Below are 25000 nucleotides of genomic sequence, written 5' to 3' on the forward strand. Positions count from 1 at the left end.
GAGGTAGTGAAGAAGAGGGATAGATCTCTTCCTGTTGGGCTTCAGGTGTGAGGTAGTGAAGAAGAGGGATAGATCTCTTCCTGTTGGGCTTCAGGTGTGAGGTAGTGAAGAAGAGGGATAGATCTCTTCCTGTTGGGCTTCAGGTGTGAGGTAGTGAAGAAGAGGGATAGATCTCTTCCTGTTGGTCTTCAGGTGTGAGGTAGTGAAGAAGAAGAGGGATAGATCTCTTCCTGTTGGTCTTCAGGTGTGAGGTAGTGAAGAAGAGGGATAGATCTCTTCCTGTTGGGCTTCAGGTGTGAGGTAGTGAAGAAGAGGGATAGATCTCTGCCTGAGGGCTTCAGGTGTGAGGTAGTGAAGAAGAGGGATAGATCTCTTCCTGTTGGGCTTCAGGTGTGAGGTAGTGAAGAAGAGGGATAGATCTCTTCCTGTTGGGCTTCAGGTGTGAGGTAGTGAAGAAGAGGGATAGATCTCTTCCTGTTGGGCTTCAGGTGTGAGGTAGTGAAGAAGAGGGATAGATCTCTGCCTGAGGGCTTCAGGTGTGAGGTAGTGAAGAAGAGGGATAGATCTCTGCCTGAGGGCTTCAGGTGTGAGGTAGTGAAGAAGAGGGATAGATCTCTGCCTGAGGGCTTCAGGTGTGAGGTAGTGAAGAAGAGGGATAGATCTCTGCCTGAGGGCTTCAGGTGTGAGGTAGTGAAGAAGAGGGATAGATCTCTTCCTGTTGGTCTTCAGGTGTGAGGTAGTGAAGAAGAGGGATAGATCTCTTCCTGTTGGTCCTCAGGTTTTCCCCTGGTTATCATTATAAAACGGTGACATGGACTGACATGTACGGTTGATTATCTCTACGATGATGTTGTTGAGGATTTTTTAATTTAATTTTTTATTTAATATTTTATTTAACCAGGTCGGCCAGTTGAGAACAAGTTCTCATTTACAATTGCGACCTGGCCAAGAAAAAGCAAAGCAGTGCGACACATACAACAACACAGAGTGAACATGGAATAAACAAACATACAGTCAATAATACAGTAGAAAGGCTATATACAGTGTGTGCAAATGAGGTGAGATAAGGGAGGTAAGGCAATAAATAGGCCGTAGTGGAGATCCTCTGTTAACCACCAGAACCATTCAGCCCATTTTCACAACAACGGCAGGTCAGAGGAGAAACGGAAGGAAAGGGGACAGATAAGCAGTACTGACCTTGAAGCAGAACTGTAGAGAAGAGAGGAGCGTTCCAGGGCAAATATAAAAGAGAAGGAGAGAACAGGAGAGAGAGAGAAGGAGGGAGACGAGGAGAGAGAGAGAAGGAGGGAGACGAGGAGAGAACATGAGAGAGAGAGAGAAGGAGAGAGACGAGGAGAGAGAGAGAAGGAGAGAGACGAGGAGAGAGAGAGAGAAGGAGGGAGACGAGGAGAGAGAGAGAAGGAGGGAGACGAGGAGAGAGAGAGAAGGAGGGAGACGAGGAGAGAGAGAGAAGGAGGGAGACGAGGAGAGAGAGAGAAGGAGGGAGACGAGGAGAGAGAGAGAAGGAGGGAGACGAGGAGAGAGAGAGAAGGAGGGAGACGAGGAGAGAACATGAGAGAGAGAGAGAAGGAGAGAGACGAGGAGAGAGAGAGAAGGAGAGAGACGAGGAGAGAGAGAGAGAAGGAGGGAGACGAGGAGAGAGAGAGAAGGAGGGAGACGAGGAGAGAGAGAGAGGAGGGAGACGAGGAGAGAGAGAGAAGGAGGGAGACGAGGAGAGAGAGAGAAGGAGGGAGACGAGGAGAGAGAGAGAGGAGGGAGACGAGGAGAGAGAGAGAGAGGAGGGAGACGAGGAGAGAGAGAGAAGGAGGGAGACGAGGAGAGAGAGAGAAGGAGGGAGACGAGGAGAGAGAGAGAAGGAGGGAGACGAGGAGAGAGAGAGGAGGAGGGAGACGAGGAGAGAACATGAGAGAGAGAGAAGGAGGGAGACGAGGAGAGAGAGAGAAGGAGGGAGACGAGGAGAGAGAGAGAAGGAGGGAGACGAGGAGAGAACATGAGAGAGAGAGAGAAGGAGAGAGACGAGGAGAGAGAGAGAAGGAGAGAGACGAGGAGAGAGAGAGAGAAGGAGGGAGACGAGGAGAGAGAGAGAAGGAGGGAGACGAGGAGAGAGAGAGAAGGAGGGAGACGAGGAGAGAGAGAGAAGGAGGGAGACGAGGAGAGAGAGAGAAGGAGGGAGACGAGGAGAGAGAGAGAAGGAGGGAGACGAGGAGAGAGAGAGAAGGAGGGAGACGAGGAGAGAGAGAGAAGGAGGGAGACGAGGAGAGAGAGAGAAGGAGGGAGACGAGGAGAGAGAGAGAAGGAGGGAGACGAGGAGAGAGAGAGAGGAGGGAGACGAGGAGAGAACATGAGAGAGAGAGAAGGAGGGAGACGAGGAGAGAGAGAGAAGGAGGGAGACGAGGAGAGAGAGAGAAGGAGGGAGACGAGGAGAGAACATGAGAGAGAGAGAAGGAGGGAGACGAGGAGAGAACATGAGAGAGAGAGAAGGAGGGAGACGAGGAGAGAGAGAGAGAGGGAGACGAGGAGAGAACATGAGAGAGAGAGAAGGAGGGAGACGAGGAGAGAGAGAGAAGGAGGGGGAGACGAGGAGAGAGAGAGGAGGGAGACGGGAGAGAACATGAGAGAGAGAGAGGAGGGAGACGAGGAGAGAACATGAGAGAGAGAGAAGGAGGGAGACGAGGAGAGAACATGAGAGAGAGAGAAGGAGGGAGACGAGAGAGAGAGAGAAGGAGGGAGACGAGGAGAGAGAGAGAAGGAGGGAGGCGAGGAGAGAACATGAGAGAGAGAGAAGGAGGGAGACGAGGAGAGAGAGAAGGAGGGAGATGAGAAGTGAGAGAGGAGGGAGGCCAGGAGAGAACATGTGAGAGAGAGAAGGAGGGAGACGAGGAGAGAGAGAAGGAGGGAGATGAGGAGAGAGAGAGGAGGGAGATGAGGAGAGAGAGAGAAGGAGGGAGACGAGGAGAGAGAGAGAGGAGAGACGAGGAGAGAACATGAGAGAGAGAGAAGGAGGGAGACGAGGAGAGAGAGAGAAGGAGGGAGACGAGGAGAGAGAGAGAAGGAGGGAGACGAGGAGAGAGAGAAGGAGGGAGACGAGGGAGAGAGAGAGAGAGGAGGGAGACGAGGAGAGAGAGAGAAGGAGGGAGACGAGGAGAGAGAGAGGAGGAGGGAGACGAGGAGAGAACATGAGAGAGAGAGAAGGAGGGAGACGAGGAGAGAGAGAGAAGGAGGGAGACGAGGAGAGAGAGAGAAGGAGGGAGACGAGGAGAGAACATGAGAGAGAGAGAAGGAGGGAGACGAGGAGAGAACATGAGAGAGAGAGAAGGAGGGAGACGAGGAGAGAGAGAGAGGAGGGAGACGAGGAGAGAACATGAGAGAGAGAGAAGGAGGGAGACGAGGAGAGAGAGAGAAGGAGGGAGACGAGGAGAGAGAGAGGAGGGAGACGAGGAGAGAACATGAGAGAGAGAGAAGGAGGGAGACGAGGAGAGAACATGAGAGAGAGAGAAGGAGGGAGACGAGGAGAGAACATGAGAGAGAGAGAAGGAGGGAGACGAGGAGAGAGAGAGAAGGAGGGAGACGAGGAGAGAGAGAGAAGGAGGGAGGCGAGGAGAGAACATGAGAGAGAGAGAAGGAGGGAGACGAGGAGAGAGAGAGGAGGGAGATGAGAAGTGAGAGAGGAGGGAGGCGGAGAGAACATGTGAGAGAGAGAAGGAGGGAGACGAGGAGAGAGAGAAGGAGGGAGATGAGGAGAGAGAGAGAGGAGGAGGGAGATGAGGAGAGAGAGAGAAGGAGGGAGACGAGGAGAGAGAGAGAGGGGGAGACGAGGAGAGAACATGAGAGAGAGAGAGGAGGGAGACGAGGAGAGAGAGAGAAGGAGGGAGACGAGGAGAGAGAGAGAAGGAGGGAGACGAGGAGAGAGAGAGAAGGAGGGAGACGAGGAGAGAGAGAGAGGAGGGAGACGAGGAGAGAGAGAAGGAGGGAGACGAGGAGAGAGAGAAGGGAGGGAGACGAGAGAGAGAGAGAGGAGGAGGGAGACGAGGAGAGAACATGAGAGAGAGAGAAGGAGGGAGACGAGGAGAGAGAGAGAAGGAGGGAGACGAGGAGAGAGAGAGAAGGAGGGAGACGAGGAGAGAACATGAGAGAGAGAGAGGAGGGAGACGAGAGAGAACATGAGAGAGAGAGAAGGAGGGAGACGAGAGAGAGAGAGAGGAGGGAGACGAGAGAGAACATGAGAGAGAGAGAAGGAGGGAGACGAGAGAGAGAGAGAAGGAGGGAGACAGAGAGAGAGAGGAGGGAGACAGAGAACATGAGAGAGAGAGAAGGAGGGAGACGAGGAGAGAACATGAGACGAGGAGAGAACATGAGAGAGAGAGAAGGAGGGAGACGAGGAGAGAGAGAGAAGGAGGGAGACGAGGAGAGAGAGAGAGAGGAGGGAGGCGAGGAGAGAACATGAGAGAGAGAGAAGGAGGGAGACGAGAGAGAGAGAAGGAGGGAGATGAGAAGTGAGAGAGGAGGGAGGCCAGGAGAGAACATGTGAGAGAGAGAAGGAGGGAGACGAGACAGGAGAGAGAGAGAGAGGGAGACAGGAGAGATGAGAGAGAGAGAAGGAGGGAGACGAGGAGAGAGAGAGAAGGAGGGAGATGAGGAGAGAGAGAGAGAGGGAGACGAGGAGAGAGAGAGAGAGGGAGACGAGGAGAGAACAGAGACAGACAGACAGACAGAGAGAACAGATGAGAGAGAGAGAAGGAGGGAGACAGAACAGAGAGCTTGGTTAGTAAGCAGGAACAAACATTCTAAAAGAGGTTCTAGACAGACAGACAGACAGGACATCAGCATTTAGACACAAAGACTAGATAGAAAGAGAGACAGACAGACAGGAAGAAAAGGATGAGACAGACAGACAGACAGACAGACAGACAGACAGACAGACAGACAGACAGACAGACAGACAGACAGACAGACAGACAGACAGACAGACAGACAGACAGACAGACAGACAGACAGACAGACAGACAGACAGACAGACAGACAGACAGACAGACAGACAGACAGACAGACAGACAGACAGACAGACAGACAGACAGACAGACAGACAGACAGACAGACAGACAGACAGAGACAGACAGACAGACAGACAGACAGACAACATTGAACAGCAGACCGACACTTAGTTTCACCTAACGGGGGCAGCAGTGAGGTTCCACATGGATTGATTTCACCTGCCTGGTTAGATTCCATGTTGCCTCGGGGTTCTCCTCTGAGCCATGTGAGCCAGATGTGAGCAGCTTTTTAAACATAACCCACAATTCCTCCTGTTTCTGTGCAAACACGCAATGCTTCATACTCTAGCTTTGAACGGACGCCACGCATCGCATTTAGTCTCCTCCTCCCTCCCTCCCTCCCTCCCTTTCATTCCTTCTCTCCATCCATTCTCAGAGCCAAATCTGTGCCGTTGGCCACCACTCTGATGGCTGATTTATTTAGCTCCATTTGTCTTTGCATGGAGTTCCTCAATCCACCCCAATTACCACCACATCATGAAATAAACAACGACGCGTCGCCCCAAACAACCTTTCTGCCCTTAGAAGTGAGGGAGGGAGAGAGGGACAGTGTCTCAGACCCCTGCAGTCCCTCTCATGTCTCTGTCCCTCTCATGTCTCTGTCCCTCTCATGTCTCTGTCCCTCTCATGTCTCTGTCCCTCTCATGTCTCTGTCCCTCTCATGTCTCTGTCCCTCTCATGTCTCTGTCCCTCTAATGTCTCTGTCCCTCTAATGTCTCTGTCCCTCTAATGTCTCTGTCCCTCTAATGTCTCTGTCCCTCTCATGTCTCTGTCCCTCTCATGTCTATGTCCCTCTCATGTCTCTGTCCCTCTCATGTCTCTGTCCCTCTCATGTCTCTGTCCCTCTCATGTCTCTGTCCCTCTCATGTCTCTGTCCCTCTCATGTCTCTGTCCCTCTCATGTCTCTGTCCCTCTCATGTCTCTGTCCCTCTCATGTCTCTGTCCCTCTCATGTCTCTGTCCCTCTCATGTCTATGTCCCTCTCATGTCTCTGTCCCTCTAATGTCTCTGTCCCTCTCATGTCTCTGTCCCTCTCATGTCTCTGTCCCTCTCATGTCTCTGTCCCTCTCATGTCTCTGTCCCTCTCATGTCTCTGTCCCTCTCATGTCTCTGTCCCTCTCATGTCTCTGTCCCTCTCATGTCTCTGTCCCTCTAATGTCTCTGTCCCTCTCATGTCTCTGTCCCTCTCATGTCTCTGGCCCGAACTGACAGGTGTCTAGAAATATACAACATATGGAATAGAACTGGTGAAGGAGGTAACAGACAGGCTGGTGAAGGAGGTAACAGACAGGCTGGTGAAGGAGGTAACAGACAGGCTGGTGAAGGAGGTAACAGACAGGCTGGTGAAGGAGGTAACAGACAGGCTGGTGAAGGAGGTAACAGACAGGCTGGTGAAGGAGCTAACAGACAGGCTGGTGAAGGAGCTAACAGACAGGCTGGTGAAGGAGGTAACAGACAGGCTGGTGAAGGAGGTAACAGACAGGCTGGTGAAGGAGGTAACAGACAGGCTGGTGAAGGAGGTAACAGGCTGGTGAAGGAGGTAACAGACAGGTTGGTGAAGGAGCTAACAGACAGGCTGGTGAAGGAGGTAACAGACAGGCTGGTGAAGGAAGTAACAGACAGGCTGGTGAAGGAGGTAACAGACAGGCTGGTGAAGGAGCTAACAGACAGGCTGGTGAAGGAGCTAACAGACATGCTGGTGAAGGAGGTAACAGACAGGCTGGTGAAGGAGGTAACAGACAGGCTGGTGAAGGAGGTAACAGACAGGCTGGTGAAGGAGGTAACAGACAGGCTGGTGAAGGAGGTAACAGACAGGCTGGTGAAGGAGGTAACAGACAGGCTGGTGAAGGAGGTAACAGACAGGCTGGTGAAGGAGCTAACAGACAGGCTGGTGAAGGAGCTAACAGACAGGCTGGTGAAGGAGCTAACAGGCTGGTGAAGGAGGTAACAGACAGGTTGGTGAAGGAGCTAACAGACAGGCTGGTGAAGAAGGTAACAGACAGGCTGGTGAAGGAAGTAACAGACAGGCTGGTGAAGGAGGTAACAGACAGGCTGGTGAAGGAGCTAACAGACAGGCTGGTGAAGGAGGTAACAGACAGGCTGGTGAAGGAGGTAACAGACAGGCTGGTGAAGGAGGTAACAGACAGGCTGGTGAAGGAGGTAACAGACTGGTGAAGGAGGTAACAGACAGGCTGGTGAAGGAGGTAACAGACAGGCTGGTGAAGGAGGTAACAGACAGGCTGGTGAAGGAGCTAACAGACAGGCTGGTGAAGGAGGTAACAGACAGGCTGGTGAAGGAGGTAACAGACAGGCTGGTGAAGGAGGTAACAGACAGGCTGGTGAAGGAGGTAACAGACAGGCTGGTGAAGGAGCTAACAGACAGGCTGGTGAAGGAGGTAACAGACAGGCTGGTGAAGGAGGTAACAGACAGGCTGGTGAAGGAGCTAACAGACAGGCTGGTGAAGGAGGTAACAGACAGGCTGGTGAAGGAGCTAACAGACAGGCTGGTGAAGGAGGTAACAGACAGGCTGGTGAAGGAGGTAACAGGCTGGTGAAGGAGGTAACAGACAGGCTGGTGAAGGAGGTAACAGACAGGCTGGTGAAGGAGGTAACAGGCTGGTGAAGGAGCTAACAGACAGGCTGGTGAAGGAGGTAACAGACAGGCTGGTGAAGGAGGTAACAGACAGGCTGGTGAAGGAGGTAACAGGCAGGCTGGTGAAGGAGGTAACAGGCTGGTGAAGGAGGTAACAGACAGGCTGGTGAAGGAGGTAACAGACAGGCTGGTGAAGGAGGTAACAGGTTTGTGATTCAGTGTGTTTCCTTTTCTGTTTTTCCTCCACCAAGTCATTTCTCTTTCTCCTCTCCCACACTCTCTAACTTCTCTCTTCCTCTACCAGTTTCCCTCTCTTCTCTTAGTATACCAGTCACGTACCTGACCTCTGACCCTCTCTGTGCTCTCTTGCTCTGCTCTGGCCAGAAGCCACTACTGTTGGTTGGCAGGGAGCAGAATGTGTGTGTGTGTGTGTGTGTGTGTGTGTGTGTGTGTGTGTGTGTGTGTGTGTGTGTGTGTGTGTGTGTGTGTGTGTGTGTGTGTGTGTGTGTGTGTGTGTGTGTGTGTGTGTGTGTGTGTGTGTGTGTGCGTTGCGTGCGTGCGTGCGTGCGTGCGTGCGTGCGTGCGTGCGTGTGTGTGTGATGTTGTGATTGTGCCAAGCAGCCGTCAGTTGTGAGCCTGGTTCTGACAGAGACATACTGCAGGGGTTCTGGCTGACGTGCCCACTGGTTTCTGCCCGGGGTCAGACATACTGCAGGACGTGCCCACTGGTTTCTGCCCGGGGTCAGACATACTGCAGGGGGTCTGGCTGACGTGCCCACTGGTTTCTACCCGGAGTCACACCCCCCTCACACACCCCCCCCCCCCTAAAACACACCCCCTCCTCCCCTCACACACCCCCTCCTCCCCCCCCCCCCCCCCTAACACACCCCCTCCTCCCCCCCCTAACACACACACCCCCTCCCCCTAACACACCCCCTCCTCCCCCTAACACACACACACCCCCCTAGCACACCCTCCTCCCCCTCACACACACCCTCCTCCCCCTAACACACCCCCTCCCCCTAACACACCCCCTCCTCCCCCTCCTCCCCCCTCACACACACCCCCTCCCCCTAACACACCCCCTCCTCCCCCTAACACACACACACCCCCCTAGCACACCCTCCTCCCCTCACACACACCCTCCTCCCCCTAACACACCCTCCTCCCCCTCACACACACCCTCCTCCCCCTAACACACCCCCTCCCCCCTAACACACCCCCTCCTCCCCCTCCTCCCCCCTCACACACACCCCTCCCCCTAACACACCCCCTCCTCCCCCCTCCTCCCCCCAACACACCTGGACCCACATCCCACATGTTCCCCTGACTCCTGACACAGAACAGAGCAGGTGCAGCTAAACACAACTTGTCATGTGATTTAGCTGTTCATTGTAGAGAGGGAGGCAGGGTGTCTGTCTGTCTGGTGTGAAAGCAGGACCCAGTAAGGCTACAGTGATGTGGGGTCAGTCATGCATCTCAAGTGACACCTTTGTCCCTATATAGTGCTATCGATTCTGATTGAAAGTAGTGCACTACGTAGGGTTCTGGTTGAAAGTAGAGCACTACATAGGATTCTGGTTGAAAGTAGTGCACTATGTAGGATTCTGGTTGAAAGTAGTGCACTAGGCAGGACCCTGGTTGAAAGTAGTGCACTATGTAGGGTTCTGGTTGAAAGTAGTGCACTAGGCAGGACCCTGGTTGAAAGTAGTGCACTATGTAGGGTTCTGGTTGAAAGTAGTGCACTAGGCAGGACCCTGGTTGAAAGTAGTGCACTATGTAGGGTTCTGGTTGAAAGTAGTGCACTAGGTAGGGTTCTGTTTGAAAGTAGTGCACTAGGCAGGACCCTGGTTGAAAGTAGTGCACTATGTAGGGTTCTGGTTGAAAGTAGTGCACTACGTAGGGTTCTGGTTGAAAGTAGTGCACTACGTAGGGTTCTGGTTGAAAGTAGTGCACTAGGCAGGACCCTGGTTGAAAGTAGTGCACTATGTAGGGTTCTGGTTGAAAGTAGTGCACTAGGTAGAATTCTGGTTGAAAGTAGTGCACAAGGTAGGGAATAGGGTGCCATTTGGGAGGCAGACAAAGTGTCTGCGTTGTTGGCCCAGAGGAAAAGCTCGGCTCGTTCAGATTTAGTTCCAGACGTCAGTTCACACCCCTAATGACACACACACACACACACACACACACACACACACACACACACACACACACACACACACACACACACACACACACACACACACACACACACACACACACACACACAGCATCAAGGCTGTTTTGAAGTGCTGCATTATTCATTATTTGATGTATTTATACAGAGACAGAGATGGAAGAAATCCTAAAGTAGCCTACAATTAATTATCACCAATTAGTCCACGTGGACTAAAACACACTCAGACAGCTGTATATACAGACACACACAGACACACACACTCAGACAGCTGTATATACAGACACACACAGACACACTCAGACACACACACTCAGACAGCTGTATATACAGACACACACAGACACACACACTCAGACAGCTGTATATACAGACACACACAGACACACACAGACACACTCAGACACACTCAGACAGCTGTATATACAGACACACACAGACACACACAGACACACTCAGACAGCTGTATATACAGACACACACAGACACACACACTCAGACAGCTGTATATACAGACACACACACACACAGACACACTCAGACAGCTGTATATACAGACACACACAGACACACACACTCAGACAGCTGTATATACAGACACACACAGACACACACACTCAGACAGCTGTATATACAGACACACACACACAGACACACTCAGACAGCTGTATATACAGACACACACAGACACACTCAGACAGCTGTATATACAGACACACACAGACACACACACTCAGACAGCTGTATATACAGACACACACAGACACACACACTCAGACAGCTGTATATACAGACACACACAGACACACACAGACACACTCAGACAGCTGTATATACAGACACACACAGACACACACACACTCAGACAGCTGTATATACAGACACACACAGACACACACACACACAGACACACACACACACAGTTATAGAGACAGACACACACAGAGACAGAGACACACACAGAGATACAGACGCACAGACACACACACACAGACAGTTATAGAGACACACACACACAGACAGTTATAGAGACACACACACACACAGACACACACACGCACAGACACACACACACGCAGACAGTTATAGAGATAGACGCACACACACACACAGAGAGACACACACAGAGACACACACGCACATACTCAAAGACATATACACTTAGACAGTTGTATATACAGACACAAACTCAGACTAGGAAATGAAACAAACATGCAGACAGACAGACACAACAATTGTGCCCTTGCCAGTCAGCCTCTCCTGCATGCTAAGTGGGGTGGAGGCTGTGTTGAATAGTCAGCCTCTCCTGCATGCTAAGTGGGGTGGAGGCTGTGTTGAATAGTCAGCCTCTCCTGCATGCGAAGTGGGGTGGAGGCTGTGTTGAATAGTCAGCCTCTCCTGCATGCTAAGTGGGGTGGAGGCTGTGTGAGAGCTGTGTTGAATAGTCAGACTCTCCTGCATGCTAAGTGGGGTGGAGGCTGTGTGAGAGCTGTGTTGAATAGTCAGCCTCTCCTGCATGCTAAGTGGGGTGGAGGCTGTGTGAGAGCTGTGTTGAATAGTCAGCCTCTCCTGCATGCTAAGTGGGGTGGAGGCTGTGTGAGAGCTGTGTTGAATAGTCAGACTCTCCTGCATGCTAAGTGGGGTCGAGTCTGTGTTGAATAGTCAGCCTCTCCTGCATGCTAAGTGGGGTGGAGGCTGTGTTGAATAGTCAGCCTCTCCTGCATGCTAAGTGGGGTGGAGGCTGTGTTGAATAGTCAGCCTCTCCTGCATGCTAAGTGGGGTGGAGGCTGTGTGAGAGCTGTGTTGAATAAAGAGGTGCTGATACACATTGATCAGAGTACCAGGGGTTCCACCCACATCTACACTCCACAGACAACATGATCCCTACAGGCCACCGTATACAACAGCCCTCATTAACATAAGCTGTAGAGAACAGACAGAAGACAGAGGTTATATATTATTGTAGAGAACACACACTCTTACTTCTCCAGTTCATTGATTTTCTTGTCCTTGTCGTTCTTCTCGTTCTCCATCTCTCTGAGGATCTCCAGCAATCGGTCCACCTCCACCTGGGCCTTCCCAGAATCCTCTCTGTGCCGAGCCACTTCCTGTTCCAGAGTAACGATGCGTTCTGACAGCTCCGTGTTGGCCTGGGCCTCCAGCAATGCATTCTGGGCCTGGACAGAGGGGAGGGGTCAGAGGTCAGTGGTTAGAGGTTACGATAAGAGCGGATGGTCACTGATAGTACGACATCACGCGAGTTTGGATTTTGCCCTGAGGCCTGAACCCAATACAGCTGTTCTCAAGTCTGTCCTGCCTCCCTCTGGCCCTGAGGCCTGAACCCAATACAGCTGTTCTCAAGTATGTCCTGCCTCCCTCCTCTGTGTTAGTTGGAAGCAGCTCTAAGGCCTCCAACACTGACCTGAGGACAGGGAGGGCCACGCCTCCAACACTGACCTGAGAACAGGGAGGGCCACGCCTCCAACACTGACCTGAGGACAGGGAGGGCCACGCCTCCAACACTGACCCGAGGACAGGGAGGGCCACGCCTCCAACACTGACCCGAGGACAGGGAGGGCCACGCCTCCAACACTGACCCGAGGACAGGGAGGGCCACGCCTCCAACACTGACCCGAGGACAGGGAGGGCCACGCCTCCAACACTGACCCGAGGACAGGGAGGGCCACGCCTCCAACACTGACCCGAGGACAGGGAGGGCCACGCCTCCAACACTGACCCGAGGACAGGGAGGGCCACGCCTCCAACACTGACCCGAGGACAGGGAGGGCCACGCCTCCAACACTGACCCGAGGACAGGGAGGGCCACGCCTCCAACACTGACCCGAGGACAGGGAGGGCCACGCCTCCAACACTGACCCGAGGACAGGGAGGGCCACGCCTCCAACACTGACCCGAGGACAGGGAGGGCCACGCCTCCAACACTGACCCGAGGGGACAGGGAGGGCCACGCCTCCAACACTGACCCGAGGACAGGGAGGGCCACGCCTCCAACACTGACCCGAGGACAGGGAGGGCCACGCCTCCAACACTGACCCGAGGACAGGGAGGGCCACGCCTCCAACACTGACCCGAGGACAGGGACCACGCCTCCAACACTGACCCGAGGACGCCTCCAACACTGGGGACAGGGAGGGCCACGCCTCCAACACTGACCCGAGGACAGGGAGGGCCACGCCTCCAACACTGACCCGAGGACAGGGAGGGCCACGCCTCCAACACTGACCCGAGGACAGGGAGGGCCACGCCTCCAACACTGACCCGAGGACAGGGAGGGCCACGCCTCCAACACTGACCCGAGGACAGGGAGGGCCACGCCTCCAACACTGACCCGAGGACAGGGAGGGCCACGCCTCCAACACTGACCCGAGGACAGGGAGGGCCACGCCTCCAACACTGACCCGAGGACAGGGAGGGCCACGCCTCCAACACTGACCCGAGGACAGGGAGGGCCACGCCTCCAACACTGACCCGAGGACAGGGAGGGCCACGCCTCCAACACTGACCCGAGGACAGGGAGGGCCACGCCTCCAACACTGACCCGAGGACAGGGAGGGCCACGCCTCCAACACTGACCCGAGGACAGGGAGGGCCACGCCTCCAACACTGACCCGAGGACAGGGAGGGCCACGCCTCCAACACTGACCTGAGGACAGGGAGGGCCACGCCTCCAACACTGACCTGAGGACAGGGAGGGCCACGCCTCCAACACTGACCTGAGGACAGGGAGGGCCACGCCTCCAACACTGACCTGAGGACAGGGAGGGCCACGCCTCCAACACTGACCTGAGGACAGGGAGGGCCACGCCTCCAACACTGACCTGAGGACAGGGAGGGCCACGCCTCCAACACTGACCTGAGGACAGGGAGGGCCACGCCTCCAACTTTATGTATGTTTCTCTTTCTTCTCCTAATTTCAGTTCCATGCAGGCCAGGCCCACAGGCCACGCCCGCAGGCCACGCTCGCAGGCCACGCCCAAACCCAACAGATAGAAACCGTGTTAAGGTGGGGGTGAACGGAGACACACACACACAGTTCACGACAGCCAGGCACCTGCTCTAACCATGGGAGGGGTGATGAGGGAATAGAGGGGTTAATAGAGGGGGAATAGAGGGGGAATTAGAGGGGGAATAGAGGGGGTATAGAGGGGGAATAGAGGGGTAATTAGAGGGGGAATAGAGGGTGTCAGGGGTGAGAACAAGGGGTACACACGTAAGAGTGTACCCTCCCCCCCTGCCCCCTAGAAAGTCCTCCCCTGCTGGCTATCCTCCCCCTCCCCTGCCTTCCCCAGAGGTTAGCTGTCTGTGACGTCAAGGCCCAGTAGGAGAGGAAGAGGCTGGGTGTACGGGGCTGGTTAGGGGGCTGTCTAGGGGGCAGAGAAGAAGCTGGGTGTACGGGGCTGCTTAGGGGGCTGTCTAGGGGAAAGAGAGGAGGCTGGGTGTACGGGGCTGGTTAGGGGGCTGTCTAGGGGACAGAGAAGAGGCTGGGTTGGGTGTACGCGGCTGGTTAGGGGGCTGTCTAGGGGGCAGAGAAGAGGCTGGGTGTACGGGGCTGGTTAGGGGGCAGAGAAGAGGCTGGGTATACGGGGTTGGTTAGGGGCTGGTTAGGGGGCTGTCTAGGGGGCAGAGAAGAGGCTGGGTGTACGGGCTGGTTAGGGGGCTGTCTAGGGGACAGAGAGGAGGCTGGGTGTACGCGGCTGGTTAGGGGTCTCTCTAGGGGACAGAGAAGAGGCTGGGTGTACAGGGCTGGTTAGGGGTCTCTCTAGGGGACAGAGAAGAGGCTGGGTGTACAGGGCTGGTTAGGGGGCTGTCTAGGGGACAGAGAAGAGGCTGAGTGTATGGGGCTGGTTAGGGGGCTGTCTAGGGGACAGAGAAGAGGCTGGGTGTATGGGGCTGGTTAGGGGGCTCTCTAGGGGACAGAGAACAGGCTGGGTGTACGGGGCTGGTTAGGGGGCTGTCTAGGGAGCAGAGAAGAGGCTGGGTGTATGGGGCTGGTTAGGGGGCTGTCTAGGGGACAGAGAAGAGGCTGGCTAAGCTGACTTGGGCTGGTTAATGTCCCATGTCTTGGGCCCTCAGGGTTAGCAGTCTGTGGTGTCCAGTCCCAGACCAAGAGGCTGGCTAGGGGACAGAGACATGTCATGGAGGACGTGGTGACAGTCCCAGTACTGTTGAGTGTGTTCCACATGCTGCCACAACCTCAGCTAACCCTGTGACATCAGACCAGGGCTGGGACACGCGCTGAAGAGAAAAGGACTGGGGAAAATGACTACGGTCTCTAATGTGTGTGTGTGTGTGTGTGTGTGTGTGTGTGTGTGTGTGTGTGTGTGTGTGTGTGTGTGTGTGTGTGTGTGTGTGTGTGTGTGTGTGTGTGTGTGTGTGTGTGTGTGTGTGTGTGTGTGTGTGTGTGTGTGTGTGTGTGTGTGTGTGTGTGTGCTCCACATAAATCTGCCTGTCTAAGCGTGTCTCCACATACTCCATCCCATTTATTCAAGTCCCATTAATGTCTACTGGCCCTGAGCAGGGAACTAAGTTTAGACACTACAGGCTTTAGTTTAAACTTAACTGGTCAGTCTAATGTGAAATCATTAAGTCAATTTCCCCTCACAGTGAACGGAGTCAGTCTGGAGGACAGGGTGAATCAGTCCACAGTAATGTCTAGAATAAAAGTGGTAGTGCTGCTATGACTACTGCAGACAAGGGCATGGAGGGGTGAGAGAAGAAAGAGAGAGAGACAGCCTCTTAGATATGGAGGGGTGAGAGAAGAGAGAGAGAGAGAGAGAGAGAGAGAGAGAGAGAGAGAGAGAGAGAGAGAGAGAGAGAGAGAGAGAGAGAGAGAGAGAGAGAGAGAGAGAGAGAGAGAGAGAGAGAGAGAGAGACAGCCTCTTAGATATGGAGGGGTGAGAGAAGAGAGACAACCTCTTAGATATGGAGGGGTGAGAGAAGAGAGAGAGAGAGAGAGAGAGAGAGAGAGAGAGAGAGAGAGAGAGAGAGAGAGAGAGAGAGAGAGAGAGAGAGAGAGAGAGAGAGAGCCTCTTTGATATGGAGCTGGGAATACAGCTACACCACAGATCCGTCAGGTCAGTCTGGTAGATCAGTCAGACAGATCAGTCAGGTCAGACAGACAGATCAGTCAGGTCAGACAGACAGATCAGTCAGGTCAGTCTCGTAGATCAGTCATGTAGATTAGTCAAGATAGACAGATCTGTCAGGTCAGTCTGGTAGATCAGTCAGGTCAGTCTGGTAGATCAGTCATGTAGATTAGTCAAGATAGACAGATATGTCAGGTCAGTCAGACAGATCAGTCAGGTCAGACAGATCAGTCAGGTCAGACAGATCAGACAGGTCAGTCAGGTAGATCAGTCAGGTCAGTCAGGTAGATCAGTCAGGTCAGTCAGGTAGATCAGTCAGGTCAGTCAGGTAGATCAGTCAGTCGGGTAGATCAGTCAGGTCAGTCGGGTCAGTCAGATATATCAGCTAGGTCAGTCAGGTAGATCAGTCAGGTCAGTCTGGTAGATCAGTCAGAAAGATCAGTCAGGTCAGTCAGAAAGATCAGTCAGGTCAGTCAGAAAGATCAGTCAGGTCAGTCAGAAAGATCAGTCAGGTCAGTCAGAAAGATCAGTCAGGTCAGTCAGAAAGATCAGTCAGGTAGATCAGTCAAGTCAGTCAGGTAGATCAGTCAGGTCAGTCAGATATTTCAGTCAGGTCAGTCAGATATTTCAGTCAGGTCAGTCAGATATTTCAGTCAGGTCAGTCAGGTATATCAGTCAGGTCAGTCTGGTCAGTCAGGTAGATCAGTCAGGTCAGTCAGAAAGGTCAGTCAGATAGATCAGTCAGGTCAGTCAGGTAGATTAGTCAAGTCAGTCAGGTAGATCAGTCAGGTCAGTCAGGTAGATCAGTCAGGTCAGTCAGATATTTCAGTCAGGTCAGTCAGATATTTCAGTCAGGTCAGTCAGGTAGATCAGTCAGGTCAGTCAGGTCAGTCAGGTAGATCAGTCAGGTCAGTCAGGTCAGTCAGGTAGATCAGTCAGGTCAGTCAGAAAGGTCAGTCAGATAGATCAGTCAGGTCAGTCAGGTAGATCAGTCAGGTCAGTCAGGTAGATCAGTCAGTCAGATCAGTCAGGTAGATCAGTCAGGTCAGTCAGGTAGATCAGTCAGGTCAGTCAGGTCAGTCAGATAGATCAGTCAGGTCAGTCAGATAGATCAGTCAGGTCAGTCAGATAGATCAGTCAGGTCAGTCAGATAGATCAGTCAGGTCAGTCAGATCAGTCAGATAGATCAGTCAGGTCAGTCAGGTAGATCAGTCAGGTCAGTCAGGTCAGTCAGGTAGGTCAGTCAGGTCAGTCAGATAGATCAGTCAGATAGATCAGTCAGGTCAGTCAGGTCAATCAGACAGAATACAGCATGTTTCCTCTATCTGGCCTCGACACAGTCAGGCCAAACTATCTTCCCCTTGGTCTCTAAAGTCTCTGGTCTGGCCTTTCTACTCAGACCAGAGACTGAATGTTATCCATACAACCAGACCAGAGTCTGAATGTTATCCTTACAACCAGACCAGAGTCTGAATGTTATCCATACAACCAGACCAGAGTCTGAATGTTATCCATACAACCAGACCAGAGTCTGAATGTTATCCTTACAACCAGACCAGAGTCTGAATGTTATCCATACAACCAGACCAGAGTCTGAATGTTATCCTTACAACCAGACCAGAGTCTGAATGTTATCCTTACAACCAGACCAGAGACTGAATGTTATCCATACAACCAGACCAGAGTCTGAATGTTATCCATACAACCAGACCAGAGTCTGAATGTTATCCTTACTCCAGACCAGAGTCTGAATGTTATCCATACAACCAGACCAGAGTCTGAATGTTATCCATACAACCAGACCAGAGTCTGAATGTTATCCATACAACCAGACCAGAGTCTGAATGTTATCCATACAACCAGACCAGAGTCTGAATGTTATCCATACAACCAGACCAGAGTCTGAATGTTATCCATACAACCAGGCCAGAGACTGAATGTCATTGGGATGTTATTAGATATAACATTTAAAACCTTTAATAAGATATTTAGATGTCTAGGGTTGGGGCTGAACCAATGACAGGGCTGGACAGGTTTCCACGGAAACCATGTTGCCCGCGGGGGGGGGGACTGAGAGACGAGCCAGTGTGTGTGTGTGTGTGTGTGTGTGTGTGTGTGTGTGTGTGTGTGTGTGTGTGTGTGTGTGTGTGTGTGTGTGTGTGTGTGTGTGTGTGTGTGTGTGTGTGTGTGTGTGTGTGTGTGTGTGTGTGTGTGTGTCAGCATGCGTGTCACCTAATGAGTAAACATAAACAAAAAGACAGCTGTGGTAAAATACATAAACATTCAAATAACCATTAACTAACACGACTATTAGTCGAGGACACTAGGAACTAGTGGTATCTACCAGGTCCATACAGACACTGGAGAGGATGAGGTGAGATGGATGACTATAGTGATATCTACCAGGTCCATACAGACACTGGAGAGGATGAGGTGAGATGGATGACTATAGTGATATCTACCAGGTCCATACAGACACTGGAGAGGATGAGGTGAGATGGATGACTATAGTGATATCTACCAGGTCCATACAGACACTGGAGAGGATGAGGTGAGATGGATGACTATAGTGATATCTACCAGGTCCATACAGACACTGGAGAGGATGAGGTGAGATGGATGACTATAGTGATATCTACCAGGTCCATACAGTCACTGGAGAGGATGAGGTGAGATGGATGACTATAGTGATATCTACCAGGTCCATACAGACACTGGAGAGGATGAGGTGAGATGGATGACTATAGTGATATCTACCAGGTCCATACAGACACTGGAGAGGATGAGGTGAGATGGATGACTATAGTGGTATCTACCAGGTCCATACAGACACTGGAGAGGATGAGGTGAGATGGATGACTATAGTGATATCTACCAGGTCCATACAGACACTGGAGAGGATGAGGTGAGATGGATGACTATAGTGGTATCTACCAGGTCCATACAGACACTGGAGAGGATGAGGTGAGATGGATGACTATAGTGATATCTACCAGGTCCATACAGACACTGGAGAGGATGAGGTAATGACTAGGGTGTTTCCGAATGGGGACACTATTAGTCCCAGTGGGGAATGTGAACCAGGACACCGTGTCAGGGAGGGACAGTCACAACTCAGACTCTCCATGGGAGAGGAAACAGAACGAAGGAAATGGATCAACGGTCTTATAGTGTGGAGGAACCACAGTTGTGGACGTCTCTCAGCACTGTAGTGGAACTCTGTGTGTGTGTGTGTGTGTGTGTGTGTGTGTGTGTGTGTGTGTGTGTGTGTGTGTGTGTGTGTGTGTGTGTGTGTGTGTGTGTGTGTGTGTGTGTGTGTGTGTGTGTGTGTGTGTGTGGAGTGTGTGTGTGTGTGTGTGTGTGTGAGACAGACACAAAGTGTGTGTGTTTGATACCATGTATTGGTGTGTGAGAGCATCGATGTGCTGACGTGAGTGTCTCATTGGCAACAGTGTGTCGCAGTCTGCTGCGGGGGCGAGGAGTGGAACGAGTGTGTGTGGCTGTGTGTGTGTGTGTCTGACCCTGTCTCCTCTCGCCCACAGGCCGTGCTCTGTGCTGTGCCGCTCCAGCAACACACACACACACACACACACACACACACACACACACACACACACACACACACACACACACACACACACACACACACACACACACACACACACACACACACACACACACACACACACACACACACACCAAGCTAAAACAGAACAGGAGTATAAAATAAACGCTGCTGACGTTCCCTTTCCCATCCAGAGAATTCCCAGAGTGCTTCCTGACACCTCCTCACACGCCTGTCCGGTCACACACACCAGACACACTCATTCCAGACACACACACAAACTGTCAGGTCGCGGCGGCAATGTCTCGTCCAATCTGTGAAAACGTCTGTAAGGCTGTCAGCAACCTGTCACAAACACCCTGCTCTATACGCAGGCCTGTGTGAACACACACACACACACACTACCAGCAAGCCAGCGCTTTCATTGGTCTTGGCAGAGAGAGGAGAGAGAGAGACGGAGGGAGAGAGAGACAGAGAGAAGAGAGAGAGAGAGAGAGAGAGAAGAGAGAGAGAGAAGAGAGAGAGAGAGAGAGAGAGAGAGAGAGAGAGAGAGAGAGAGAGAGAGATACAGCTGACTAGTGTTGTTAAACACAGACCAACTCAGGTACAGTCCCACACACAGCTGGCATTCCCACCGCGTTGTCAAGGGCCGTTGTCAAGCCCGTGACCTACATCTAAACCAGCGAGGGAGAATCAGGCATACCCATCATGCATTAGGATTGGCACTGCAGCTAGCGCACTGGGGATAAAAGTCAAGCTAGCTAGATCAATGGATATGATCGGGAACTTGTGCACGCAAACAAACATACACACACCCTCAATCAATCACTGACGAGTGTGTACAGAATGCATACACACACACACACAGACAGTAAATGTTTTGCTGGTCACACACTGCTGCAGAGGCATTTCACACTACAGTGCACTTACAGGATTGGAGGGATGGTCTGACAAGAGATGAGACTGCTTTAGGGAGGAAAAGAGAGAGAAGGAGAGAGAGAGAGGGGGAAGAGAGAGAGAGTCAGAGAGAGGGAGAGGGGGGGAAGGAGAGAGAGAGTCAGAGAGAGGAACAGAGAGAGGAACAAAGAGAGGGAGAGAGAGAGAGGGGGGAAAGAGGGAGAAAGTGAGAGAGAGTCAGAGAAAGAGAGTCAGAGAGAGGAACAGAGAGAGGGAGAGTCAGAGAGAGGAACAGAGAGAGGGAGAGTCAGAGAAAGAGAGTCAGAGAGAGGAACAGAGAGAGGGAGAGTCAGAGAGAGGGAGAGTCAGAGAGAGGAACAGAGAGAGGGAGAGTCAGAGAGAGGAACAGAGAGAGGGAGAGTCAGAGAGAGGAACAGAGAGAGGAACAGAGAGAGGGAGAGTCAGAGAGAGGAACAGAGAGAGGGAGAGAGGGGGGAAAGAGGGAGAAAGAGAGAGAGAGTCAGAGAAAGAGAGTCAGAGAGAGGAACAGAGTGAGGAACAGAGAGAGAGAGAGAGAGAGAGAGAGAGAGAGAGAGGGAAAAGAGGGAGAAAGTGAGAGAGAGAGGAGAACAGGAAGAGAGGAGGAGAGAAGAACAGGAAGAGAGGAGGAGAGGAGAATAGGAAGAGAGGCGGAGAGGAGAGGAGAGGAGAGAAGAACAGGAAGAGAGGAGGAGAGAAGAACAGGAAGAGAGGAGGAGAGAAGAACAGGAAGAGAGGAGGAGAGGAGAACAGGAAGAGAGAAGAACAGGAAGAGAGGAGGAGAGGAGAACAGGAAGAGAGGAGAGGAGAACAGGAAGAGAGGAGGAGAGAAGAACAGGAAGAGAGGAGAGGAGAACAGGAAGAGAGGAGGAGAGAAGAACAGGAAGAGAGGAGGAGAGGAGAACAGGAAGAGAGGAGGAGAGGAGAACAGGAAGAGAGGAGGAGAGGAGAACAGGAAGAGAGGAGGAGAGAAGAACAGGAAGAGAGGAGGAGAGGAGAACAGGAAGAGAGGCGGAGAGGAGAGGAGAGGAGAGGAGAGGAGAGGAGAGGAGAGGAGAGGAGAGGAGAGGAGAGGAGAGGAGAGGAGAGGAGAGGAGAGGAGAGGAGAGGAGAGGAGAGGAGAGGAGGAGAGGAGAACAGGAAGAGAGGAGGAGAGAAGAACAGGAAGAGAGGAGGAGAGGAGAACAGGAAGAGAGGAGGAGAGGAGAACAGGAAGAGAGGAGGAGAGGAGAACAGGAAGAGAGGAGGAGAGAAGAACAGGAAGAGAGGAGGAGAGAAGAACAGGAAGAGAGGAGGAGAAGAGAACAGGAAGAGAGGAGGAGAGGAGAACAGGAAGAGAGGAGAGGAGAACAGGAAGAGAGGAGGAGAGGAGAACAGGAAGAGAGGAGAGGAGAACAGGAGAGGAGAACAGGAAGAGAGGAGGAAGAGAGGAGAGGAGAGGAGGAGAGGAGAACAGGAAGACAAGAGGAGAAGAGGAAAGGAGAACAGAAAGAGAAGAGGAGAAGAGAACAGGAAGAGAAGAGGAGAAGAGAACAGGAAGAGAGGAGAGGAGAGGAGAGGAGAGGAGAGGAGAGGAGAGGAGAGGAGAGGAGAGGAGAGGAGAGGAGAGGAGAGGAGAGGAGAGGAGAGGAGAGGAAGAGAGGAAATGGAAAGGAAGACACAATGGCATGAGAAACAGGAGGAGATCAAAGTGAATCAACATGGACACTTTAAGGACAGGAGGGAGAGTCAGGAGTCTGATCACAGACACCACACACACACACATTACAGCATGATTGACAGACTAGTCCCAGAATTGAGTGTCATTCCACTGGCAGGATGAGTAGGGGATCTGTCAGTGGCTGTCTTCTCCACTAGACATCACAACGCTGGCTCACACACTGGACAGGTCTCGTAAAGGACTGGGGCCATAGCTAAGAACTGGTCTGAGAGCAGTTTGAAGGCTGTGCAGTTGAATGGGGCAGGCTGGAGTGTTCATCTAAGATCTGACTGCTTGACTCAACATCACACAACAGGCAGGATAACTGTTTGCACAGGTCTACTGAGAGGCATTATACTGATCCTAATGCTGTGGGGCGACTATAGAGTTGATTGGGACAAGGCTAAGAACTGACCTGAAAGCAGTCTGAGACCTGTGAGTGAAGTTGAATGGGGTAGAGAGAGTCATGGTGTAGGGTTAATAGCTGATCTCAGTGGAAGTTCAAGGGAAGTTCATTCTTTAAGGAATACCTAGGATAGGCTATTGTTAAGTGACTGTCCCACTGGATGTCATAAGGTGAATGCACCAATTTGTAAGTCGCTCTGGATAAGAGCGTCTGCTAAATGACTTAAATGTAAATGGATAAGTATCCCTCTCACCCCCCCCCCCTTAAGATTTAGATGCACTATTGTAAAGTGACTGTTCCACTGGATGTCATAAGGTGAATGCACCAATTTGTAAGTCGCTCTGGATAAGAGCGTCTGCTAAATGACTTAAATGTAATGTAAATGTAAGATTGACTGCAACAGGGCTGGGGAGTGAGATTAGTAAGAACTGAACTCAGTTCAGTTTACGGCCCATGTCATTGACTGCAACAGGGATGGGGAGTGAGATTAGTAAGAACTGAACTCAGTTCAGTGTAAGGCCCATGTCATTGACTGCAACAGGGATGGGGAGTGAGGTTAGTAAGAACTGACCTCAGTTCAGTAATACAGTAGGTGGTTTTATTAAAGGGTGAGAAAAAAGATGACCTTCTTGAGTTGGTTCTCCATCTTGATGAACTCGTCTTTCCTCTGTTCCAGAGACATCTCCAGACTCTTCAGTTTAGAGTCCTTCTTCAGACCGGAGGAAGCCAGGGACGAAGCATGTTCCTTAAGGTCTAACAGGTTGGTCTGGGAAGGGGGAGGGGGTGAGGGGGGAGAGTGGGAGGGAGGGAGGGAGGGAGAGGGGGAGTGAGGGACAAAGACAGAGAGAGAAAATAAAAAGTCAAAAGTAATTCAAAGGACAAAGTGTTATTCAAGCTTCCAGTTACATTCTCTGAGTGGAATACAAAGTTAATGTTCAATCAAATCAATGCTAACTTGATGAGCTAGAAACCTGTTGTGGCAACCACACACACACACACACACACACACACACACACACACACACACACACACACACACACACACACACACACACACACACACACACACACACACACACACACACACACACACACACACACACACACACACACACACACACACACACACACACACACACACACACACACACACACTTCTCTTCTGTCCTATCGCTCACTGTCACAGACAATAAGCCCATCCTGTCAGGGTAACAGGAAGGCCCCAAATGTCTTTTCCATCGTTCCATACCCCATCATTCAGTAGAGCGACATGAGGACATGGCGGGGTTGGAGTAAACATCACGCTGCCTGGTGGAGCAGCAGATACTGACTCCATCCTGGTGGAGCAGCAGATACTGACCTCCATCCTGGTGGAGCAGCAGATACTGACCTCCATCCTGGTGGAGCAGCAGATACTGACCTGCATCCTGGTGGAGCAGCAGATACTGATCTCCATCCTGGTGGAGCAGCAGATACTGACCTCCATCCTGGTGGAGCAGCAGATACTGACCTCCATCCTGGTGGAGCAGCAGATACTGACCTGCATCCTGGTGGAGCAGCAGATACTGACCTCCATCCTGGTGGAGCAGCAGATACAGACCTCCATCATAACACCATATCCCCTCTCTCTACCTCTCTACCTCTCTACCTCTCTACCTCTCTCTACCTCTCTCTACCTCTCTCTACCTCTCTCTACCTCTCTACCTCTCTCTCTACCTCTCTCTCTACCTCTCTCTCTACCTCTCTACCTCTCTCTACCTCTCTACCTCTCTCTACCTCTCTCTACCTCTCTCTACCTCTCTCTCTACCTCTCTCTCTACCTCTCTCTCTACCTCTCTCTCTACCTCTCTACCTCTCTCTACCTCTCTACCTCTCTCTACCTCTCTCTACCTCTCTCTCTACCTCTCTCTCTACCTCTCTCTCTACCTCTCTCTCTCTACCTCTCTACCTCTCTACCTCTCTCTCTACCTCTCTACCTCTCTCTCTACCTCTCTCTCTACCTCTCTCTCTACCTCTCTACCTCTCTACCTCTCTCTACCTCTCTACCTCTCTACCTCTCTCTACCTCTCTCTACCTCTCTCTCTACCTCTCTCTCTACCTCTCTCTACCTCTCTCAACCTCTCTCTACCTCTCTCTCAACCTCTCTCTACCTCTCTCTACCTCTCTTTCTCTCTCTCTACCTCTCTTTCTCTCTCTCTACCTCTCTTTCTCTCTCTACCTCTCTACCTCTCTCTACCTCTCTACCTCTCTACCTCTCTCTACCTCTCTCTACCTCTCTCTACCTCTCTCTACCTCTCTACCTCTCTCTCTACCTCTCTCTACCTCTCTCTACCTCTCTCTCTACCTCTCTCTCTACCTCTCTCTCTACCTCTCTCTACCTCTCTCTACCTCTCTCTACCTCTCTCTCTACCTCTCTCTCTACCTCTCTCTACCTCTCTCTACCTCTCTCT

The 25000-nt window shown here is 52.1% G+C and overlaps 1 protein-coding gene across 1 annotated transcript in view; it reads right to left on the reverse strand.

Moving 5' to 3' along the window:
- Window positions 1–25000, reverse strand: part of LOC124022330 (ELKS/Rab6-interacting/CAST family member 1-like) — a gene marked incomplete at both ends in the record, with an annotated part of 124492 nt that overhangs the window by 82245 nt on the left and 17247 nt on the right. The window contains 3 exons of the mRNA XM_046337252.1: window positions 1198–1209; window positions 11821–12014; window positions 23176–23316. Of these exons, the coding sequence (XP_046193208.1) occupies window positions 1198–1209; window positions 11821–12014; window positions 23176–23316 (347 nt within the window). The remainder of the gene's footprint in view (window positions 1–1197; window positions 1210–11820; window positions 12015–23175; window positions 23317–25000) is intronic.

This window comes from Oncorhynchus gorbuscha, unplaced genomic scaffold (genome assembly GCF_021184085.1).
Source record: "Oncorhynchus gorbuscha isolate QuinsamMale2020 ecotype Even-year unplaced genomic scaffold, OgorEven_v1.0 Un_scaffold_1341, whole genome shotgun sequence".
Lineage (NCBI taxonomy): Eukaryota > Metazoa > Chordata > Actinopteri > Salmoniformes > Salmonidae > Oncorhynchus > Oncorhynchus gorbuscha.